Raw genomic sequence first — 21,969 nt, 5'->3', positions numbered from 1 at the left:
ACCTCAGGGCACCAACAGATAAAGCTCTAACTCTCCATTTTTCCAGGACACCAGCAGTGCGGCCTTGCAAAAAATGAAAATCGCTCAAGAGATTTAAAGGGGAAATTTATTTTTAAAATCCTGACTTGAAGCAAAGAAGTGGATTTTTAAAAAGCTTATCTATAAAGAATCAGTTTAAATTTAAATTCTATCTTGGAACTCTTTCATGCATTCCAGCTTTAAAGTTTATCTTCTGACAGGGACTTTCTGCAAAGGTAATGGGCAGCTTTGTCAATATAATCTGGCCAAGTTTTTATTTTCTATTTTTTAAAATGCTAAACCTCTTTCATTAAAAAAAAGTGTGTGTGTGTGTGTGTGTGTGTGTGTGTGTGCATGTGTGCACACTAGGCAGAGTAGCAGGAAGTTCAGTAAGTGCTAGTTCAGATTCTCATCTAAGTTAATAAGGCAGAGACATATCCAGCTAGTATTGAAGAAGAGCTAATTTATGACCTAACATTTAGGACGCTAAACTAGGATGACTAGCAACCATCTCCTCTTTCTTAGCAATTAATGTCGTTACATTATTTCCATTTAGAAACAGTGTATCTAAAAACTGATAAACTGTTTAAGATATTAAAAAGACAGCCAGAAGACCATCTATGGTGGTGATCAAGTATAACAAGTGGAACCCACAAGGACAAGCGAAACAGATCTCAGGCTTTCCTTACACCTCAGCGTTCACCCACAGAAAGACTTGGAGATGGCTGTGGGTAAACTTGATAAATTTCAAACATGCTCATTTAAACATTCAGTTATTGGTTTCCTCTGGCAACATACAGTTATGAGGAACAGGAAAGGGGTATTCCCCCCTTTTAGTGGGTTATTTTACTTACTGAAAACCCTTCACTTCACTAGTTTATTGTGAGAACTGATGAGAAAATAGAGGAAATGAGAGCACGTGACAAGCGGAAGGGACCAGGATGCCAGCCTTGAGCTAAAGGTACTGACCAGCAGGACTACTTATTCTTTCACGAACAAACTGTTTAAGTTCAATGAGAGTATTTGGGAGCAAACACTAAGGAATTTGGGGACAGATTAAAGGCAAACATCTTAATTGTTCTAGTTACTGAAGCCATTAGAGCATCAAGGACCTCCACTGCCTAGTCTTTTGAGCACAAGCTCTTTAGGTCTCTTTAGTGGCTAACAATATCAAATACAGCATTTGACAGTCTAGGTTGAAACTGTGACTCCTATTCAATCAATTATTAGGTGGGTGATCTTCTGCAAATTTACTAATCCCACTAAGCCCCAGTTTTTCATTTTCAAGTGGTAATAATTACAGTATCTACCTTATAGAGCTGTAGTAAGGAATGAAACTTGGGCATAGTATTTAACATATAGTAACAGCTCAATAAATGTTTACTACTACTGTTTTTTAAAAAGTGTTATTATCATATTCCTACTTTAAAGATGGAATATCTAAGGAATAAAGAAACTAAAATACTTCTCCTGTATGTCACCTCAGATTGTAGGACTCCAAAGCCCACAACTCCACTTAATAAATGCTACCTTCAGTGGTTCTTATATTGATAAATGTGGGTGTGGCTGGAAAACTTCATAGGTAGGTAGAGTAAATATGGGGAGTTCTTTTTTCTTTTATTAAAACAATGCCCTTGCTTGTTGATCTGGGTCAATGTCCATGAGAGCTGCTCCTGTGAGTTGGTCAGAATGAGAAGGAAGAATGAGACTGTGGCCCTCATTCTTTTGACAAAAAGACATTTTCTTGGGACAGCTTTGATTTACCCTTGTTGTCTGTCTTCTGTGGACATAGAAAAGAATTCTAGACCGCCTAACCCAATCTCAGGTCTACCTTCATTTACCCTTAGGGCTTGATACTTGGGGGGATTAAGTGGGGTTGAAAAAGGAGAAGTCAGTGTTTAAGTTAATATTTCAATTCTACTCCTTGTCAATGGCATTTCCATGGGTTGCCAGCTCTTATCCTTTCCTATCTGCATGAAGAGCTAAAATTTCAAAGAATGTCAAGGGAGCAGAAATAATTTTTAAAGACTGTAACCATGGCTGACTCACCCTGTCATACATAAATAAGCTAACATGGTCCAGTGCAGCAGCAAACTCTAGGTTTTTACATTTTTATGGGTTGATTAAAAATGGAATTATACTGGCCACTACCATGAGCATCATCTCCATTTACTGAGCATGCACATATGTGCCAGACACAGTACTAAGCAGGTCTCAGATGTTATTTCATTTAATCCTCACAAAACTAACTTTCCCAAATGCACATGATTCAAAAAAAAAAAAGTCAGGATTTGAACTCAGGTTTAATTCTAGAAACAATAGTGTTATTTTTAAAGACCTTACAGATAACTGACTTTCATTAATGTTTATCTTTCATCATTTATCTGATCTATAATCCATCAAAACTGATACAAGGACTTGTGTTCTTCTGTTAGGTGACATCTATGCAACTTGAAACTGAGCTTTTGCCTCCACCCAAGGCAGGCAGAACAACTTTTCTTTCCTAAAGTCAGGCAGATGCTGAGGAGAAGCAAGGAGTGATGTTACTAATCTAATCTGACGGGCTCTAATTCCTAATGGCCATTAAACAGTGCCACTGACTTTCCAAAGTTAAGAGGTAGTGAAAGCAATGGCACTCTGACTGATTTGCTGAGGGCTCAGCTGCCAAGTCACTAGGAATGGGGAGGTTGAGTGACTGCTGCCAGGCAAGATCCCTAGCAGTAAACATCTGTGTAGATGATGTGGCCCTTGCTGGCTGGGTGGCCTTGGTCTTGGACACCACTCTCTCAGGCTCAGTTTCCCATCTGTAAATGCTGATGACAATACCTATATCATAGGTGTGTTAGGAGGACAAAATAAGGTATGTGAAGTGCCAGGTACTGCATAAAAATAATTTAATGATAAAACGATATGCTAAATGGAATAAAAAGTTAGATTTCTGTATTTTGTTAACTTACTGATGGTTTAGTTGTTAATGTCAGAATTTCCTTTCTACTTCCTTATATTTTAGAATAGCTGAGGACAGAGAAAGAATAAAGTTAGGCAGAAAAATGTCAAGAAGAAGTTGAAAAAGGAACTGCTTGCCATCACTACTTGTCAGCTAAACTAACTTTCCAGGTATGTCTGAAATTAAAAATACTCTGAAAGTATCGGAAAGAAATCTACTGTAGGTTAAATATGTTGTACTTTATTATGTGGAAAAAATTCCTGGGAAATTGTTTTGTAGTCATCCTCTAAGAGGATTGCTTCTACAGGGCAGGGAAAGGATCTCTGAGGATCCATACGGTTGGCACCATGAATACTTAGATGCTTCTACGAAAGTCTGAAAGAAATTTTCAAACCAATCAGCTAACCACTATAATCCAAAAAACCATGGATGGAGGAGCAAAGCTGTAAAAGCAGAGGTTGTTCTGTGCCCAAAGGACTGAGGTCCTGGTGTCTACAAAACTGCTGAACATGTATCAGTTTCTTTGACTCTATTTATGAAAGCCTGATTTACTTACATCGTTAAAGTATTTGAAATTATTTTCTGCCCACCAACCAGGGTGCTTGATCAGCCTAGATACTCAGAAACATGTCTTAATCTTATTAAAGTAGAAAACAGAAGGGTAAGCAATGCTCCAGAAAACAGCAGACAGCCCTAACTTTAAATACTTGCAAAAATGGCTCACAAAAAAGAAAACGGGTCAGGAAGGGAGGACTTCATGGGTCCTGCTATCACCTAAAGGCAGTACCATAGTTCTGTGTGCTTGGGAATGGATGTCTTTTTTCAGGTGTTTAACATTTTGGTACAAAATAGTATGTAGCAGGCTTAGTAATTACACAAATATTCTTCAGTTTAAGATGACAGAGTAGAGTCATAGAAACTCTAGTAGAATTTACAGTCTGTGAGTAGATTCCTCTTAGGCTATGAATTTTTAACATTTTCCAGTGTATAGGGCTCTTTATTACAAGTTTATGGATTTTAGAATTAAGTTTCATAACCACATTACAAACGCATTTCCAGGTAAGTTATGGGTGATTTACACCCAAATTACAGGTACAATTGCTGGCTTTATTCACCTGTATTTTTCAGTAGGACTTTGCTCAGATAGTGCTGAAAATGGGAAACTGCTTACTTTTTCGTGCCTGTGTTTCTCCTTTTCCTTTTCTCTCTTCTCCCGCTCTCTTTTTTCTTTCTCCCTTTCCTTCTCTTTCTTCTCCTTTTCCTTTTCTTTCTCTTTCTTTTTCTTCTTCTCCTTTTTGTCCTTCTTCCTGTCCTTCTCCTTAGGCTTCTCCTTCTCCTCAAACAGCTTCTCAGGAAGCACTGGGGACGGAGCGGGCAGCAGGGCAGGGACCCTGGCAGCCGCCGCGGGGCTGAACAGGGGCGGCACGGTGTCCTTGGGCGGCGGCCCCAGGGCCCCTGGGACGTTTTTCAGCTTCTCTTCCCGGCCTCTGTCTTTGCCCTTGTCCCTTTTGTCCTTGTCCTTTTTGCCTTTTTCTCGATCCTTCTTCTTATCTTTATGCTTCTCTTTTTCCCTTCTCACAAGTCCATCTTTCAGTCTCACTCTTGGATCAACCTCTTCAAATTCTTTTATTTTAAACCTATAAGGATCTGACTCTTCATCTTTAAGAAACTCCTTCCACGGGTGTCTGGTCTCCCTGCCGGTTTCCTTGTCCTTGTCTCTCTCTTTCCCTTTATCCTTCTCCCTGCTTTTCTCCTTGCTCTTGTCTCTTTCCCTCTCTTTGTCTCTCTGCTTCTCTTTCTTTTTCATTTTGGTCTTGAGTTCCTTTTTCAACTTTTTCTTGATGTCGGTGGAGAGAGGCAGTCTGGTCTTCTCCTCGTACACCTTGTGCAGAGGCTCGGGCGTGGGAGGGGAAACTGAGGGAGAAGAGACGTAAGGGAAGCCGGGAGGCACCCCTGGAGGGGTCCCCATTTTGGCCTTGCGGACGACCTCATCAATGGAGGCGTCCATGGTCCATGAGTTATCAGAACTTGACGTGCCACCTGAAAGAGGCAAAGGAGTGGATCCTGACTTAGTGAAGTTATTTGAGGAAGTAGATGCTTTTGGAACAGGACATTCTGAGACGGAAATCCTCTTGGGGCTGGTGAAAATGTCTCCTTCAGTTTCTGATCCAGAAGAAAATTCAAAAGGATCTGGCTCACGTTCGGCACAAGCTCGAGCAATCACAGCATCAATAGAGTCATCAATTGTTTTATCAGTCACAACAGCCTTTTTCTGCTGATTCTCATGGTTCAGTTTCCCTACATCAGGGGGGGTTTGTATTTGTTTTGCCTGAATGGTCTCTTTACTAATTTTTTCACTTGCTGTGGAGGAAGGGGGCCTGCTGGGTGTCTCCGGCCTGACCGGGGCTGGGGGAATGTGAGCCAGGGCCTTGGGGCTCTTGGGGCTCTTGGGGCTCTTAGAACGCCCTGGAGATTTCTTTTCTTTGGAGATAGCTTTTGGTGACCGAATAGGACTTCCGACCATGGCTGTTGGCTGAGTGGTTTTAGGTGATTTAGTCTTCTGCCCTGGAGAACTAGTTTTAGTCTTTGTTTTAGGTGTAAATGACTTTGTTTCTAATGGTTTTGCGGTTGGCATTTGTGATTTTGCAACAGGTGCTAACATTGGTGGCTCTGGTGACAGAGGCGCTAGGTCCGCACTGTCCTGCACGTGGACTGGAGACAGCATCGGAGGGATCTTTTGGGTATTGATTGAACTGAGTGGCTCTCGAGCTTCTAGGACCACATCCAGGGTATCCCCTTTAGTGCTCAACAGTCGTGGCCGCTTCATGGCAGGCATTTCTTCAGCTTCAGGACTATCCAGTGGTCTCTTACCCAAGAAATTTTCATCATTAATGATTTCCTCCTCCTCCAGTTCATCATCTTCTTCCAAGGGAACCTGCATGGCTTCTGCTGAAGTTCCCCCATCAGTGGGCACCTGCTCTTCTTCCTCTTCTGGTAAAGAAAAAATAAATGTTATTGAAATAGAAAAACCTAACAAATAAAAACAGTGCTGATATCTAGGAAAGAAAGAAATTATTAACAGTGTTTAGAGAGCAAAGTGGTAAGTTCTCAAGAACCTTCCAAACTTGCATGATCATTTTGTGAAGAGTGGCAACCAGAGACAACAGACACACAGACTGACTGTTCTCCTTGCAAGTGCTTTGACCCTACTTGCAGGAGCTGGCGTTTACTAAGCATTTCCTGTTTGAATTCTGCTTCCTTAATTAATTCTTTTACTAACCTGACTAAATAGTCTTTTTCTTTTCCTCTTCCTCGTGTGTATATGAACATACACAAACATACCTCTCAAAATCAAGAACTGAAGTATTACAGACTCAGAAATGACAGAAAGACATACATTTTTTAGGATTTTATTACAAATTTTAAATCTTGGAGTTTGGAAAATGCAAGGTTTCAACCTGACATAATTTATATACTACTTATATGTTCTATTTTGCTTGTCTGAATGTTGGCACTTTGAGCAGCAATGTGTGGTAGAATGGAATACATACTGGCTTTTGCATTAGAAAGATGGTGTTTCAGTGAACATTCTGGCACTAGAGAGCACAGGCCTTAGGCGATCTCTTAACCTCTTTGAACTTATTTCCTGACCTTTCAAAAGGGGCTAATGTTACTTGCCCTGGTCTTGACTGAGTTGCTGTAACATCAGATGATTTCTTTCTAACACATATTAACTAAGCATATACCACGCATAAAGTACAATGATAAAGGCTGGAAGAGCTACTGGAATGAATCGTGGAGGCGGAGCCAACATGGCGGCGTGAGTAGGACAGTGGGAATCTCCTCCCAAAAACATATATATTTTTGAAAATACAACAAATACAACTAATCCTAAAAGAGAGACCAGAAGACACAGGACAACAGCCAGACTACATGCACACGTGCGAGAGCCCAGCGCCTGGTGAAAGGTGTAAGATACAAGCCCCGGGGAGAGAGAGGGAGCCCAGGACTGCTAAACACCCAGCCCTAGCCATCCGCACCAGAGCGCAGACACAGTGCACGCGTGGAGGGCTGGAAACTAGGAAAACAGGGCAGCAAGACCTCTGAGCGGGTTCCGAAGCTGATGCCCCTGTGACAAAGAAAAGCGAGTGCTTTTTGAAAGTCTTAAAGGGACAGGGATGCAACAGCTGGATGGAAACAACCCAGGTCACAGTCCAGCAGCTGGAAATACCAGGGAAAACCGGGCGCACTAACCCCCTGGGCATCAGCTCTGAGACCCCTCACGGAGGTAAACAGCCAAACAGCCCCCCGTCCATTACCCCTCTGGGGCGCCGCGATAGCAGAGAAGCAGTCTAAGGCTGGCCACGCCCTCAGCAAGGGAGCTTCCTCCATACCGGCCGGGCAAGACACAAAGACCCAGTCTACACGCAAGTACCCAACACAAGCCACTAGGGGTCGCAGTTGTCCCAGTAAAGAAAGGCCAGTAGCAAATGGAAAGTTTGGCCCTCCCAGCTGACAGTCAATAGCACCTGTCAACGTGAAAAGGCAAAAAAATCTGATCCAGACAAGAATAACCCAGACAGCTTCGGCATCTGCTACATCTTCCCCTGAGAAGGAACCTGGGGAGATAGATTTAACCAGTCTTCCTGAAAAAGAATTGAAAACAAAAATCATAACCATCCTGATGGACTTGCAGAGAAATATGCAAGAACTAAGGAAGGAGAATACAGAAATAAAACAAGCTCTGGAAGGACTTCAAAACAGAATGGATGAGATGCAAGAGACCATTAATGGACTAGAAAACAGAGAACAGGAATGCAGAGAAGCTGATGCAGAGAGAGATAAAAGGATCTCCGGGAATGAAAGAATTCTAAGAGAGCTGAGTGACCAAATAAAATGGAACAATATCTGCATTATAGGGGTACCAGAAGAAGAAGAGAGAGAAAAAGGGATAGAAAGTGTCTTTGAAGAAATAATTGCTGAAAACTTCCCCAAACTAGGGTAGGAAATGGCCTCTCAGACCACAGAGGTACACAGAACTCCCATGACAAGGGATCCAAGGAGGGCAACACCAAGACACATAATAATTAAAATGGCAGAGATCAAAGACAAGGACAAAGTATTAAAGGCAGCCAGAGAGAAAAAAAAGGTCACCTACAAAGGAAAACCCATCAGGCTATCATCAGACTTCTCAACAGAAACCCTACAGGCCAGAAGAGAATGGCATGATATACTTAATGCGATGAAATAGAAGGGTCTCGAACCAAGACTACTGTATCCAGCACAATTATCACTTAAATATGAAGGATGGATTAAACAATTCCCAGACAAGCAAAAGTTGAGGGAATTTGCCTCCCACAAACCACCTCTACAGGGCATCTTACAGGGACTGCTCTAGATGGGAGCACTCCTAAAAAAAGCACAGAACAAAACACCCAACATATGAAGAAGGGAGAAGGAGGAATAAGAAGAGAGAGAAATAAAGAATCATCAGACCATGTTTATAATAGCTCAACAAGCAAGTTAAGTTAGACAGTAAGATTGTAAAGAAGCTAACCCTGAACCTTTGGTAACCACAAACTTAAAGCCTGCAATGGCAATAAGTACATACCTTTCAATAATCACCCTAAATGTAAATGGACTGAATGCACCAATCAAAAGACACAGAGTAATAGAATGGATAAAAAAGCAAGATCCATCCATATGCTGCTTACAAGAGACTCACCTCAAACCCAAAGACATGCACAGACTTAAAGTCAAGGGATGGAAAAAGATATTTCATGCAAACAACAGAGAGAAGAAAGCAGGTCTTGCAATACTAGTATCAGACAAAACAGACTTCAAAATAAAGTAACAAAAGATAAAGAAGGACATCACATAATGATAAAGGGCTCAGTCCAACAAGAGGATATAACCATTATAAATATATATGCACCCAATACAGGAGCACCAACATATCTGAAACAAATACTAACAGAACTAAAGGAGGAAATAGAATGCAATGCATTCATTCTGGGAGACTTCAACACACCACTCACCCCAAAGGACAGATCCACCAGACAGAAAATAAGTAAGGACACAGAGGCACTGAACAACACACTAGAACAGATGGACCTAATAGACATCTATAGAACTCTACATCCAAAAGCAACAGGATACACATTCTTCTCAAGTGCACATGGAACATTCTCCAGAATAGACCAGATACTAGGCCACAAAAAGAGCCTCAGTAAATTCCAAAAGATTGAAATCCTACCAACCAACTTTTCAGACCACAAAGGCATAAAACTAGAAATAAACTGTACAAAGAAAGCAAAGAGGCTCACAAACACATGGAGGCTTAACAACACGCTCCTAAATAATCAATGGATCAATGACCAAATCAAAATGGAGATCCAGCAATATATGGAAACAAACGACAACAACACAAAGCCCCAACTACTGTGGGATACAGCAAAAGCAGTCTTAAGAGGAAAGTATATAGCAATCCAAGCATATTTAAAAAAGGAAGAACAATCCCAAATGAATAGTCTAATGTCACAATTATTGAAATTGGAAAAAGAAGAACAAATGAGGCCTAAGGTCAGCAGAAGGAGGGACATAATAAAGATCAGAGAAGAAATAAATAAAATTGAGAAGAATAAAACAATAGCAAAAATCAATGAAACCAAGAGCTGGTTCTTCGAGAAAATAAACAAAATAGATAAGCCTGTAGCCAGACTTATTATTAGGAAAAGAGAGTCAACACAAATCAACAGTATCAGAAACGAGAAAGGAAAAATCACGACGGACCCCACAGAAATACAAAGAATTATTAGAGAGTACTATGAAAACCTATATGCTAACATGCTAGGAAACCTAGGAGAAATGGACAACTTCCTAGAAAAATATAACCTTCCAAGACTGACCCAGAAAGAAACAGAAAATCTAAACAGACCAATTACCAGCAACGAAATTGAAGCGGTAATCAAAAAACTACCAAAGAACAAAACCCCCGGGCCAGATGGATTCACCTCGGAATTTTATCAGACATACAGGGAAGACATAATACCCATTCTCCTTAAAGTTTTCCAAAAAATAGAGGAGATGGGGATACTCCCAAACTCATTCTATGAAGCTAACATCACCCTAATACCAAAACCAGGCAAAGACCCCACCAAAAAAGAAAACTACAGACCAATATCCCTGATGAACTTTGATGCAAAAATACTCAACAAAATATTAGCAAACCGAATTCAAAAATACATCAAAAGGATCATACACCATGACCAAGTGGGATTCATCCCAGGGATGCAAGGATGGTACAACATTCGAAAATCCATCAACATCATCCACCACATCAACACAAAGAAAGACAAAAACCACATGATCATCTCCATAGATGCTGGAATGAATCAGAAATAAACCATGACCAAAAAGAAGTCACAGTTTAGCAGGGGACACATGTATGTGTGGTGCACACAGAGTGATTAGGACCATAAAATGGATAAAGTGCTGAGGCAGTTCAAAGGAGAAAGGGACTACTGCAGTGTCAAAGATCTGGGTTAGACTTGCTAATTATGAAGCACTAGGCTATCTGGAGCTTGGAAAGGTAAGTACAGGATGGAGGGACACATGACACAGAGATGGAGGTGGAACACAGGAAGTGCATAAGAACGAGGCAAGAGTTTATGTGGAAGTAGGATGCCAGATAAGGAATAGTAGACAGTAAGTTTAGTAAGGTTGCATCCAGATCCTAGGAAGTTGGAATTCCAGAAAAATAAAGATGATCTTTATTCTACTGGTAGTGTAGACCTAGTGAAGATTTTTAGACAACGGAGAAAAATGACTGGGGTAGATGTTAGCAGTTATTCTGGCAGGAACACATACAATGTGTGGTGACAGATACTAATAGAAATGTGACAGGTTAGGAGTTATTGAAATGATGTAGGAAGTGACAATAAGGGTTTGAACTAGACTAGTGGTACCAAAGAAGAAGCAGTCAAAGTAGATGATATTTTGAAGACAGAATGAATAGAATCTGATAAATAATTAGGTGTAAGAATGTATACTTCAAATACAATTTCAAGGCTTTGAGCCCTGGTGAGTGAGCAATGAAGCCATTAACAGAAATTGAAAATAAAGAAAGAGAAGATGATTATTAATTAGCTCAATCCCTAGACAGAATTTGATGTACAATCAGTGATGGATAGGAGGAAGATGAAAATATACTAAATTTCAGAAAACATGACAGGTGTGTGTGTTAGAAAGAGATCTTTGTTGAGATAAATGAAATCACAATAGATAATATTAGCAAGGGAGAAATAAGGGGTAGTGAGCATAGCAGGACTTGAGACTGTGTTGGCACACCTTCTCTGACTCTGGACACGTCTCTGGATAAGGATCCATCCACTCTGAGCGGGAGCCACCAGAGAGGGAGCTCCTGGACTGCTGGTCAGACAAGTTATAGGTAGTTCAGATGTAAGGCCTGTCTCCAGCTAGAACAACTTAAAAATCTGGGTTTTCTTTAGTATGTTTAAGGCTGTATTATTTTACTAGTATGCAAGTCTACCAAAATGGAACTGGTAAGATGACTACCAGATAGGCCTTGGAATTGAAGGAAGTATGTCAGACAGGGCTATGAAAACCTACCCTGCTGTCCTGCAAACACTAGAGGAAAGAGATTGGTTTGTTTGGAATTTGGAACTCAAGTAATCAGGAATATATAAAAAATATTAAAGTACCTCAGAAACAAATAAGAAATATTAATGGTGGATATTTCTGTTTAAGTAAACAAAAAGTTTAAAATAAAACTTGATTCAAGATGGGTGTCTATAAGTTGGGGAGGAGTGCTATTTGTTTTTTTATTTTATTTTTATTGCTTATTTTCATTTTTGTTTTTATTTAAGTCCCTGCTGCTAACTGGTATGCATGTACAAGTTTTATAGAAGCTTTAGAGGCATTTAAATGAATGATGAAAGTAAATTATTATAAGTGTTGATTTTAGGAATATTTAAATACAAAAATATTTACTATTTTTATTAGTTTCATTTACAATTACTTCTTTACATTTAAAGATTTTGTAAGAAAGCTTCAGTTGTAGCATCAAAGTAATCAAAATGTACAGAGAATTTTGCTGGGAGAAAAAGCCTCAAACTTTAATGAGATCAGGAAAGTGTGAAGACATTGAAAACAATTTTCTGATTTAGAAGTTATGTGATACATACCAGAGAAGACAAACCACAGGCACATAAGGCATAAAGCATAACAATGAATGAATACCTGTAAACACTACCACCCACCCTCGGAGACATAGCAGCGATTTTGGTTCCTTTCTGATTCATCCTCGGCTTTCTCCATCCCTTCCCCAATCCCAGGAAACTACTATCTTGATTTTTATATCTGTCATTCCCTTGTTTCTTTTATAGTTTTACCACATTTGTATGTAGTTGGCAAGGTATGGACTTCATATCAGTGGTATCATAATGTTCGGCTGCTTTTTCATCCAACATATGTTTCTGAGATTCACCTATGCCAATGCAGGTACTGTAGTTCATTCACATTCACTGTTGCAAAAATGTACTGCGTCTATTAATCCATTCTCCTGGTATGAACATTTCCCACTTGAGTGAATATACTTTATTTAAAAATATTATAAAATTCAAACAAATGGATACAGTTGATCTAGTTTATGCTTGTTCAAACACAGAATTGATGATTATGCATAATGAGTTTCTTTTTTTACTACATGAGTAATTTTAATTCTATGTTCTAAGAGTTTGGAATAAGATAACTATGTGATGGCTGCTGAATGGATTATCCTTTATTGGACCCAAACCCCCACTTGAAGGTTAATTTCAGTTTGGTAACAGCTGACTGGCAATATAGCATTATTTGTATATATGGGTATAATAAACAGTTTACCAATAATCTACAAAATATCTTAAAAGTGTTTTGGCATTTTCCTATATTCACTCATATAGTTTTACTATAATACAGCATATAATTTGGTTAACAAAAGTTTATGTTATAAAATACTTGATCTTTTGATATGTTATTAAATAAAGATGCACAAAAGTTGTAAAAAAAAAAAAATTGAGTCAAGCTCTTTCTAATTTCTCACAAACCTAGGCATAAGAATAAAAGCTGTATTCCAAAGTCGAAAGGGTGCTGCTAGGATATGAGAAACACATTTAAGATATTTATTTCCAGAGAACTGAGAACTCATTTTCTACTGCTTCAGTATTTTGAAACTGGAGGAAAGGATTCTTTTTTATCCATATCACAAACAGATATTAGGGAAAAGATGAGTTCAAGGAAAACTATTCATTGTTTTTAGAAATTTTAAACCATTTTCTCAACTTAGGGCTTTAGTTCCTTAATCCAGAAGATGCGACATTAGCATCATTTACCTTGTGAGTACAGTAAAAATTAATTGCTATCTAGAGTTCAATAAGTATTCAAACTACTACTAAATAATAATACTGGTCAACAGCAGAGACAGACATCACAAAGTAACCTGGCAACCCTGTCTGAGATTCCTCTCCTCACTATCATCTCTCCAAAACGACGTAAGAGCAGCAGAGTTAGCATCTACAGGTTCAAGTGGTGCCGGCTACCTGCCCTAACAATGTCATCTCTGCCCTGCACTGTCTGGAGCTGCTGCCAAGACTTTTTAAGCATAACAGATATTTTGGTAAGGGAAGCTGGTTCTGGATAAATGTTAATGTTCAGGCTGCTAAAGGTACAGTAAGGAATTATTTACAAAACTGGTGCTTTCTGCTTATGTTAAAATTTCACTATAGTTAATAGTGATAAGAGCTTGGATTTGACTATCCTTTGTGTAAGACTTTATTCATTCATCAAAGAACATCATAAATTATGATATAACCCCTAAACTTCCAGGAGAAAAAAGAAGACCCTAACAATAAGAAAAAAGGCATCTGAGAAACCACTGTTAAGCCACTGTAGGAACCCCTATTTTCAAAAAAAAATATGAAGTTATTGGTAAAGGTGTTCATGTCCACTATCAGCAACCTTATTCTTCATACAAATTCACTAAAATGTGAATGCTGAGTCAATCTAAGGAAAAACCTGTCATGTTAAGAGGCAACTTTTAATTCTGTCAAATGTTTTGCATATGTGGTATGCTTTCTCATTTGTCAAAAAAGGGAAACAATGGGAAATAAGGTAAATGACTCAGCGCAAATTTATCTCCACTATTAGATGTACAATTAGAACAGATATTTAATTGGTAGCAGGAATGTCTTGTAACATGTATGGAAAAGGAGGGAGATAGAGATGACCTCTCGGGTATTTTCTCATTCAAACAATCAATGATTCCAAGTCAATATTTGATTGTAAAGTTATTTTTTAACTTTTTAATTTGAAATTTCAAGCTTATAGAAAAGTCATAAGAATACTGCAAGGAACTCATGAATACCTTTCACACAGATATGCCAAATTAGTATTTTCCTTCTGTGTGTGACTGCAGAACAACTGTCAAAAATTCTTTTAATTACATATAAGAAATAAGATGGATCCACATTAACATCCATCTTTTAAAAACTTCCCAAATGTTGATGGGTGTGGGGGAGACACTATAAACTCCATTCCAATCTTCCTTCATTAATGATACAAATAAGTAATCCACACATGCTACATTTCCTGTAGGAATAATAAGAAAAACATGCTTCTTTACTAAACTTCTAGAACAGAAACAAAACAAGACAATAAGGTCTGAACACACCAAAAGGATTTTTAGGGTTTAATTCTAAGCTACTATAAATATTGACTTAGAACAAAATTATCTTTTTAACTAGAATAGTAAATGCCTTTAAAGAAACACTATAATCGAAAAAGCTCATGGACATTAGGGGAAAAAAAGTAAATTGTTTGCATATGTCATGAAAGCTTTTTATCTCATTAACTACACAGATGCATGCAACTTTAAAATTCAGTGGCATGAACTCAAACTAAGCGGAAAATATACCTGCATTTCTAAACTTTATAGGAGTAATAAAATACTTTTCACTTGTGTTAAAATTTGGCTAATGCACCAAAATTTTCACCAAAAATTAAATTTAAAACTAGATTTCTCAAATATATATGCAGAAATTAATTCCTTTCTGCATATTTCCTGTTTTCTTATTAGTTCATGCATCCCACTTTTTATAATAAATTCCTCTGTCATTAACAAGTATGAAAGGATTCATTTAAAATGTGTATTTTTTCAAAAAACACTTTTCTATTTGTCTGGACATTACTTACTATAACTAGTTCCTTGAAGTGACTCAATGCTACTAATATTCATTCACTCCTCGTTCATTCATTCATTCATCTACTGAGTGCCTTTTGGTTACTACTTTGGCAAACACTGTTAGACCCTAGGAACAGAGAGTCATATATGACACGATTTCCTATCCTTAATAATCAATTACATTGTGTGGTCATCAGTTCAGGTGCTGTGGCAGGGACTGGTATAAGGTACATATATAGCCACACCTGGGAAAAAGGGGACAGAAATCACACTGTTGGCCAGAAGGTTGACTGGACTGAAACTACCCTGGGGTCTGTCCTCAGTGCCGTGGCTCAGCCCTGTACTCTCCTGCCTGGGAAAGACAGAAGAGCAGTGAGAGAAAAACAAGCCATTTCAATATTTTATCTTTTAGTTCTAAATGAGGCTAATTAAAAAAGAAAAAAATCCATCTACGTCCCCTCATACAATAGTATAAAAACTGTCTTGTCTATAAATGTAACAGAAATTAGACCCTTAAAACACAATGTTTGAAGTGGGCAGGTATTTTAAAACTAAACCTATTTACTTTAAAAAAAAGAAATTACTTGCAAAGACAAGACAATTAGGCAATGACAATTCATACACTACAACCACAACCAATCAGTAACACAATAAATTAATAGAGTGGAGATGATGTGTTATAAATACCTATATACACACTGACCTGTAAAAAAGCACTATTTCACTAACATTCTGCATAATAAAAAACCAAAATGCCATATAAGCAAGCCAACCTGAAATGACACCTAGTATTATAAATGGCCTAATCTATATGTTAATACTGTTGTATCACATAACTGCAGCAAGACCAAGATAACAATATGACTTTGGGGTTTCTATGGCTACATCCTGGGCTAACGTGCCTGAAAGGGCTGGCTGCTGACACCACACGAGCATTCTGAGTGCTTCTTTTTGGTTATTTATGATATGATTTATGATAAGGACAACATCTCCTATTTTCTCTCCTCTTCAGGTACAATAAATTGCTATCGTTAATCACCCTTCTTGGTTCAACTATGATTATGGTAGCATAATAGGGTCTAGGTATGGTAATACTGTGGATTTTTTTAGAATAATTAATACAAGGAGATCTCTTCAAGACAACACATTGGTATCTGTAATATTTTAATCATCTTCCTTTAAGTCTTTCAAAATAAATTCTATTACAACTAAGGTTCCATATCCAGGATGTCAGCCCTTTGTGCAAATCAAATTGATAATCAAGCAGCACACATTCACAAATCACTACTACCATGATTTTCTTAAACTCACTACAACAGTATGACTACCATAGGATAGTTTCTTTTTTAAGACAGACGATGGCAGTTGTTTCCCTCCTGCATTATGAAACCAATCTTACTGCTGTTTTTTTCCTCCCCAGAACTACATTAATTAGGCAAATTAGCCATTCATCTATCAGATGGCAAAATGGTAGAGAAAGAACAAAAATCTGGCAATCATTCACAGTTTTCTGCCTTTGCCAATTACTGGCTATGTGGTTGCTTAATATTCCTGAACTTCAATTTCCTTTTATGCCAATTCCAGTTAACAGAAAGTACTACCTCTTGGCTTTTGAGTAGCAGTTAAGACAAAGTATGTAAAGAACCTAGTAAAGTGCTTAGTAAATGAGTAGGGTGTAAAAAAAGAGGATAAATTCTTCCCCTCCCTGTGCCCTTTCCATAGGCTATGGTCAAGAGGTGAAGACTACTTACTTGGGTGGCCAAGCAATTTTCTTTGGCCAGAGGATCAGAGCTGGTAAACTGACAGAAGCAGAGGCTTAGAAACAACTTGCATACTGGGGCTTGTACTCTTGCTGCTTCCGGGAAACTCGGGACAATCCCACATGGATGAGCCCAGGTGAGTCCACTACATGACAAGAACATGCTTCAGAGCCCTGGCCACATCACCAGACGTGGAGTGAGGCCATCCATCCCAGGTGGTTGCAAATGCACTCCTGAGTCTAGCCACACCCAGCAGAAGAACTGCCAGAGCAGAGATGCAAACTGACAGAACTGTGAACTAATGAGCAGTTGCTGTCTTAAGCCACCAAGTGTTGGGGTGGCTTTTTACATAGCAACATGTTAACATGTATTCATATATATATATATGTAAGAGGATTCATGTTATTTGTGGTGGTTATGTTCAATGAAGATGCTGCAAACACTAAATTAGTGAAAACCAAACTATTGCTCCTAGGGGAAATGCAAGGTTAGGTTCCTATGAAGCTCAGGTCACAACATTTTCATCAGCAGATCAATATATAATCTTGTTTTATATGTGTTTCTGTTTTAAGGTATCTTATTTAATATATCTATCATTGATTCATTAACAGTGAACTCAACAGCCAACATAGCTAAGATTCCTGCCTGGACAAAGCTGATCTAACACACATATTTTCTCTGTAAGTCACCTCACAGACTCTCATACTGAGGAACACTAGGCAGCACCTCAGCATTCTGCCTGGGGGGCTACTTTAAAAGCACAATCACCAAGAAAAAAGCAAAATATGTTGCAATGAAAGTCCATGAAAACGATACTTGTTTATATAATGAGAGCTAAAATAGCAAGGCAGAGTGCCACCTTGTTCAATTCAGCTAGAAATTTGCACACTGGGCAACTCAAATTTTTTGATACTCTGTCCATGTCTGTGAATGACCATGAGCACCACATACACTGATTTTGGGGTCTAAATACATTTTTGTGAATAGGCAAAACTGTAAGTATGGAATCTCTGCACAATGAAGATTAACTATAGTTACATAGATATAAATTCACCAACATTGAATACTTAGGAACTCCAGTCTTCAGAATGTATTTGAAGACAAGATTAAATATGCCTTATTAACTATGTAACATTGTAACCATATCTGGAAAGATGTATTTCCAAATCCAAACTGGGACATATTTTAGTTTAAATTCAAATAATTACCTAAGTACAGAATATTCTGCTCAAGCCACATGATCATTCTCTGGATTGTTGAAACATACCAAGCTCTTCCCTTTCTCAAGATCTTTATACCTCGTATTCCACTTCTCTCTGCCAGGAACACTCTTCCCTTCCATATTTCCATACTTATCTCTTTTCACCCTTTAAATCTTAAGCTTAAGTGCTGCCTCCTCAAAGAATTATTCTCTGCTCATTCCCTACCTCCAAAATAAAGTTACAATTTGCAACTATTTGATTGTTGGTGCAGTTTTTATCTTTTTCTCCAACTAGGCTTTACTGAGACAGGAACCACATTTCCTTTAGCTGCTAAGCAATCATCACAGGCTGACAATAAATATTTTCTTCAGCAGTATTAGTATTAGAAAAATAAGAAAAACTATTTTACCATATTTTACTGCTTCTAAGTTGTTAAAATGTGAAAAAGTATTCATGGCTACAACTGGGATGTGTTTTATAATCAGTAGCATCTTCTTGTCTTTGTTGGACAAGTGACAATAGTGATGGAGCCATCACTGCCCTGCCCATGGGTGAACTTGATCTTGGTAGAATGACTGGACACTGCAACTCCTTGATGTTTCAGTCAACAAACCATTTAGATCTGAAGAAGAAATATTTGTTTTTTGCAGTTAAAAAGAAACCTTTTGTGTGATAAGAAAGATTTGTTTCATAGTCTAGTTAGCAGTATGTTTTCTTTTTCCTAGTGGCACATAAAAGAATGGTGTTTTATGATTCATGGTGTCTTAGGATCAATGAAATATGTTATTTGCTTATGTCTTCCTTCTATATAATACAGGGAAATTGTTTTAGTTATTAAAGCAACATTAAACTGGACATACTTAAAATCCAAAGGTCCACGAAGACAGGACTTACAAACTGTGACTCCAAGGGAATGGCTTGCTGAGTGGAAACTTGGTTGCTGCCCTGTGTTCTCCATTTCCTTTCCTTCCTGTGCCCACTTGCATAAGATGTCTCATTCATCAGTTAGATCTTGTATATAATTCCTTCCCACTAGACTGGCCACATGGGTTTTGCAATAGTGTTTAGGAGCACTTTAATTTCAAGCACTTTCTATTATTAAGGCAGCATTTCATTAGATCAGAAACAGAAATGAACTAGAAGACAACCGTGGTTTACAGAACTAACCCTTTCCCGCTCCTCTGTATCAATGAGCCTGATTCTTCATGTGTGCCCACAAAATAAAGTTGACCCTACTTACTTCACAGGATTATCATGTGTAGTCAGTAAAACCTCCCTGTGAAGCACTGTGAAAGCTGTACAGACAAAGTTGATGGCGGAAGCACAGATCTTTCATTGCCACCACCCTCTGTTCAGCCGGCTCCACCATGAGCCTGCCCACACACATCTTCTTTCTCTTTCCTTCAACAACACTCTATAATCCTGGAGATTTTAACAGAATCATTAAAAAAGAAAGCTCGGCATAATTACTGAAGCAAGATTAGGAAGAGGACCAACTTTGGGATGACTAGTTTGAAGCAGTAAGAAAAACATTAGCTCAGTACCAAATGATAAATTAGATAAAGGGAAAGAAAACTGGTATTGAAGCTTCTTTGTTTTACGTATCTGTCCTCATCTCATTCCATCAGCTCCCAAGACCCTCATGTTTAGGAGACAGCCTATAAAATCTGCTGGTCTCCCCAAATTTGGTGACTCAAAACAAACAACAAACACCCTAAGTAATCATCTATATACAAGCCACAAAATAAGCAATTTACAATGGCATAAATTACTAGAAAAATGCTATAAAATTACAACTCTTCCTCGCATGGATGAGGTGTGGGGGAGAGGGGCACAGAGGTTTGTCAATCTATAAGCAATTGGAAGTCACCATATACATCAAATACAGATTAACAGTTCTTAAAAATCAGAATCAGAAAGTACTGTATTTAACAATAAAACCACTTGAAACTTTATTTAAATTTTCTTTGATAAACAGTATGTCAAAAAGTCACAATGTCTCAGAGATGATGTCACAATACTGCACTTGTGTGACTCTGCAAATAGTTTTGACTAAGAAAAAGCTCAATATGACTGCTATTAAGTCTTTGTGAAGGTCATGTGATGGATGATGCTGGAAAGGACTCTCTCCAACTCCACATGCTAAAGCAGATCATTTCCGTGTGCAATTGCCTCCAAAGGCTTCCTGTCACAATGAACAAGATCCTCACTCTGTATGATGGCCTAAGTCCTGTACTGATGGTGCCCATGCTCACCTTTGGCTCCCCCTTCTCAAACCACACTGGCCTTTCTGGTGTTCCTCAAACTTGCCAACCTAATTCCAAGTATCTCCCGATGGCCCGGAATGTACTTCCTCCAGGTCTTCTCATGGCTTCTCTCATTTTATTCAGATCTCCTGTGTCACCTCCTCAGACAGGTCTTCTCTGGTTGCCAGCACTTTGCAATCTACTTGCCTCCCAACTGCTTTCATGTCCCGCTTCATCTCCACTGCACTCATTCCCACCTAACATTATTTCATCATTTGCTTAGCTATTTTTGGTCTCACCCACCGAAATGTAAGCTTTCAGAGGGCAGGGACTATATCTTCTAGGCAGTATGCCCAAGTGTCTAAAACAGTAGTTAACTCAAAGGAGGCCCTTAACATTTGTTGAGCAAAAGCTCTTAACGATTGTGCTTTCCTGCCTACTGCAGTGGCTGAAGCCAGGGGTGTAAGAAAGGTCGCCTAGGGAACTGAACAGAGTGGGAAGAGCAACCAAGGGCAGACATTGTGGGACACACCAGAATTTAAAGTAGTGGCAAAAGAGGAGCCAGAGTAGGAGAAAGAGATGAGATATCTGCTCAGCCAGCAGGAAGCCAGAGGAGAAAGGATAAGTGAGTATAAGCAACTCACTTGGGGAGTATTCAGGCGTGCCGCAACTTAGACAAGTATCAGATAGGCCAAAAAAGAAATGTTCTTATAACTCATGGCGTCATGAAATAAATAAACAGGCTAAAGTAACAGAAAGTAACAACTAGGGGGTAGCAGTAAGGTTGAATGCCCGCTAGAATGAAGAAACTATTTGAATGCTGATTAAACAGAGATCTGAATGATCACAACAGCTAGTCAGAGATAAGGCAGGGGACAAGTACTCTCTCAGCCCAGGGAATGGCCTGTAAAACAGTCATTTATATGAGGAGTTCACATGTTCAAGGCCCTGAAAGGAAGCTGAGTCAAGTGAGAAGTTGCAGAGAGATGTACAGGCTGGCTAGGCAGACAGGGCTTGCTGGCTCATGGCAACGAGTTTGGATTCTGTTTGAAGGTTAATGGCAAGTCACTGAGAGTTTTAAAATAGTTTGATCTGTTTTTGAAAGAGATTACTCCAGCAGCTGTGTAAAGAATGCTAATTAGGTTGGTGATCTGAGTGAACAGCTTCAGTTTAGTGGTAGAGAGGGCAGGAAGGGTAGGGAGTGTGTCACAAAGGAAAGACAATCTCATCCTTCATTTCTTCATCCATTCATTCACCCGACAGTATTTTTTTCTTTCTTTCTTTTTTTTTGATATCATTAATATACAATCACATGAGCAACATTGTGGTTACTAGATTTCCCCCATTATCAAGTCCCTCGACATACCCCATTACAGTCACTGTCCATCAGCATAGTAAGATGCTATAGAGTCACCCAACAGTGTTTCTTATGATCTATGTACAATGGCCAATACAGAGGTAAGTAAACAAAAGATACATTTTCTCTTCTCATGGACAGTAGGGTGGTTAGGCAACAAATAAATATAAAAGATCATTCACAGCCACGAGGTGCTAGGAA

At 38.7% G+C, this 21,969-nt stretch overlaps 1 protein-coding gene across 2 annotated transcripts in view; it reads right to left on the bottom strand.

Annotated features, from left to right (window-relative positions):
• Positions 1–21,969, bottom strand: part of TAF3 (TATA-box binding protein associated factor 3) — a 183,321-nt gene that overhangs the window by 30,424 nt on the left and 130,928 nt on the right. The window contains exon 3 of one of the 2 annotated variants that reach the window (XM_036908159.2): positions 4,081–5,956. In XM_036908159.2, the coding sequence (XP_036764054.2) occupies positions 4,081–5,956 (1,876 nt within the window). The remainder of the gene's footprint in view (positions 1–4,080; positions 5,957–21,969) is intronic. The other variant, XM_036908158.2, reaches the window with a different exon arrangement.

The sequence above is a fragment of the Manis pentadactyla genome, chromosome 3 (assembly GCF_030020395.1).
Source record: "Manis pentadactyla isolate mManPen7 chromosome 3, mManPen7.hap1, whole genome shotgun sequence".
NCBI lineage: Eukaryota > Metazoa > Chordata > Mammalia > Pholidota > Manidae > Manis > Manis pentadactyla.
This window is presented reverse-complemented; position numbering and strand designations above follow the sequence as displayed.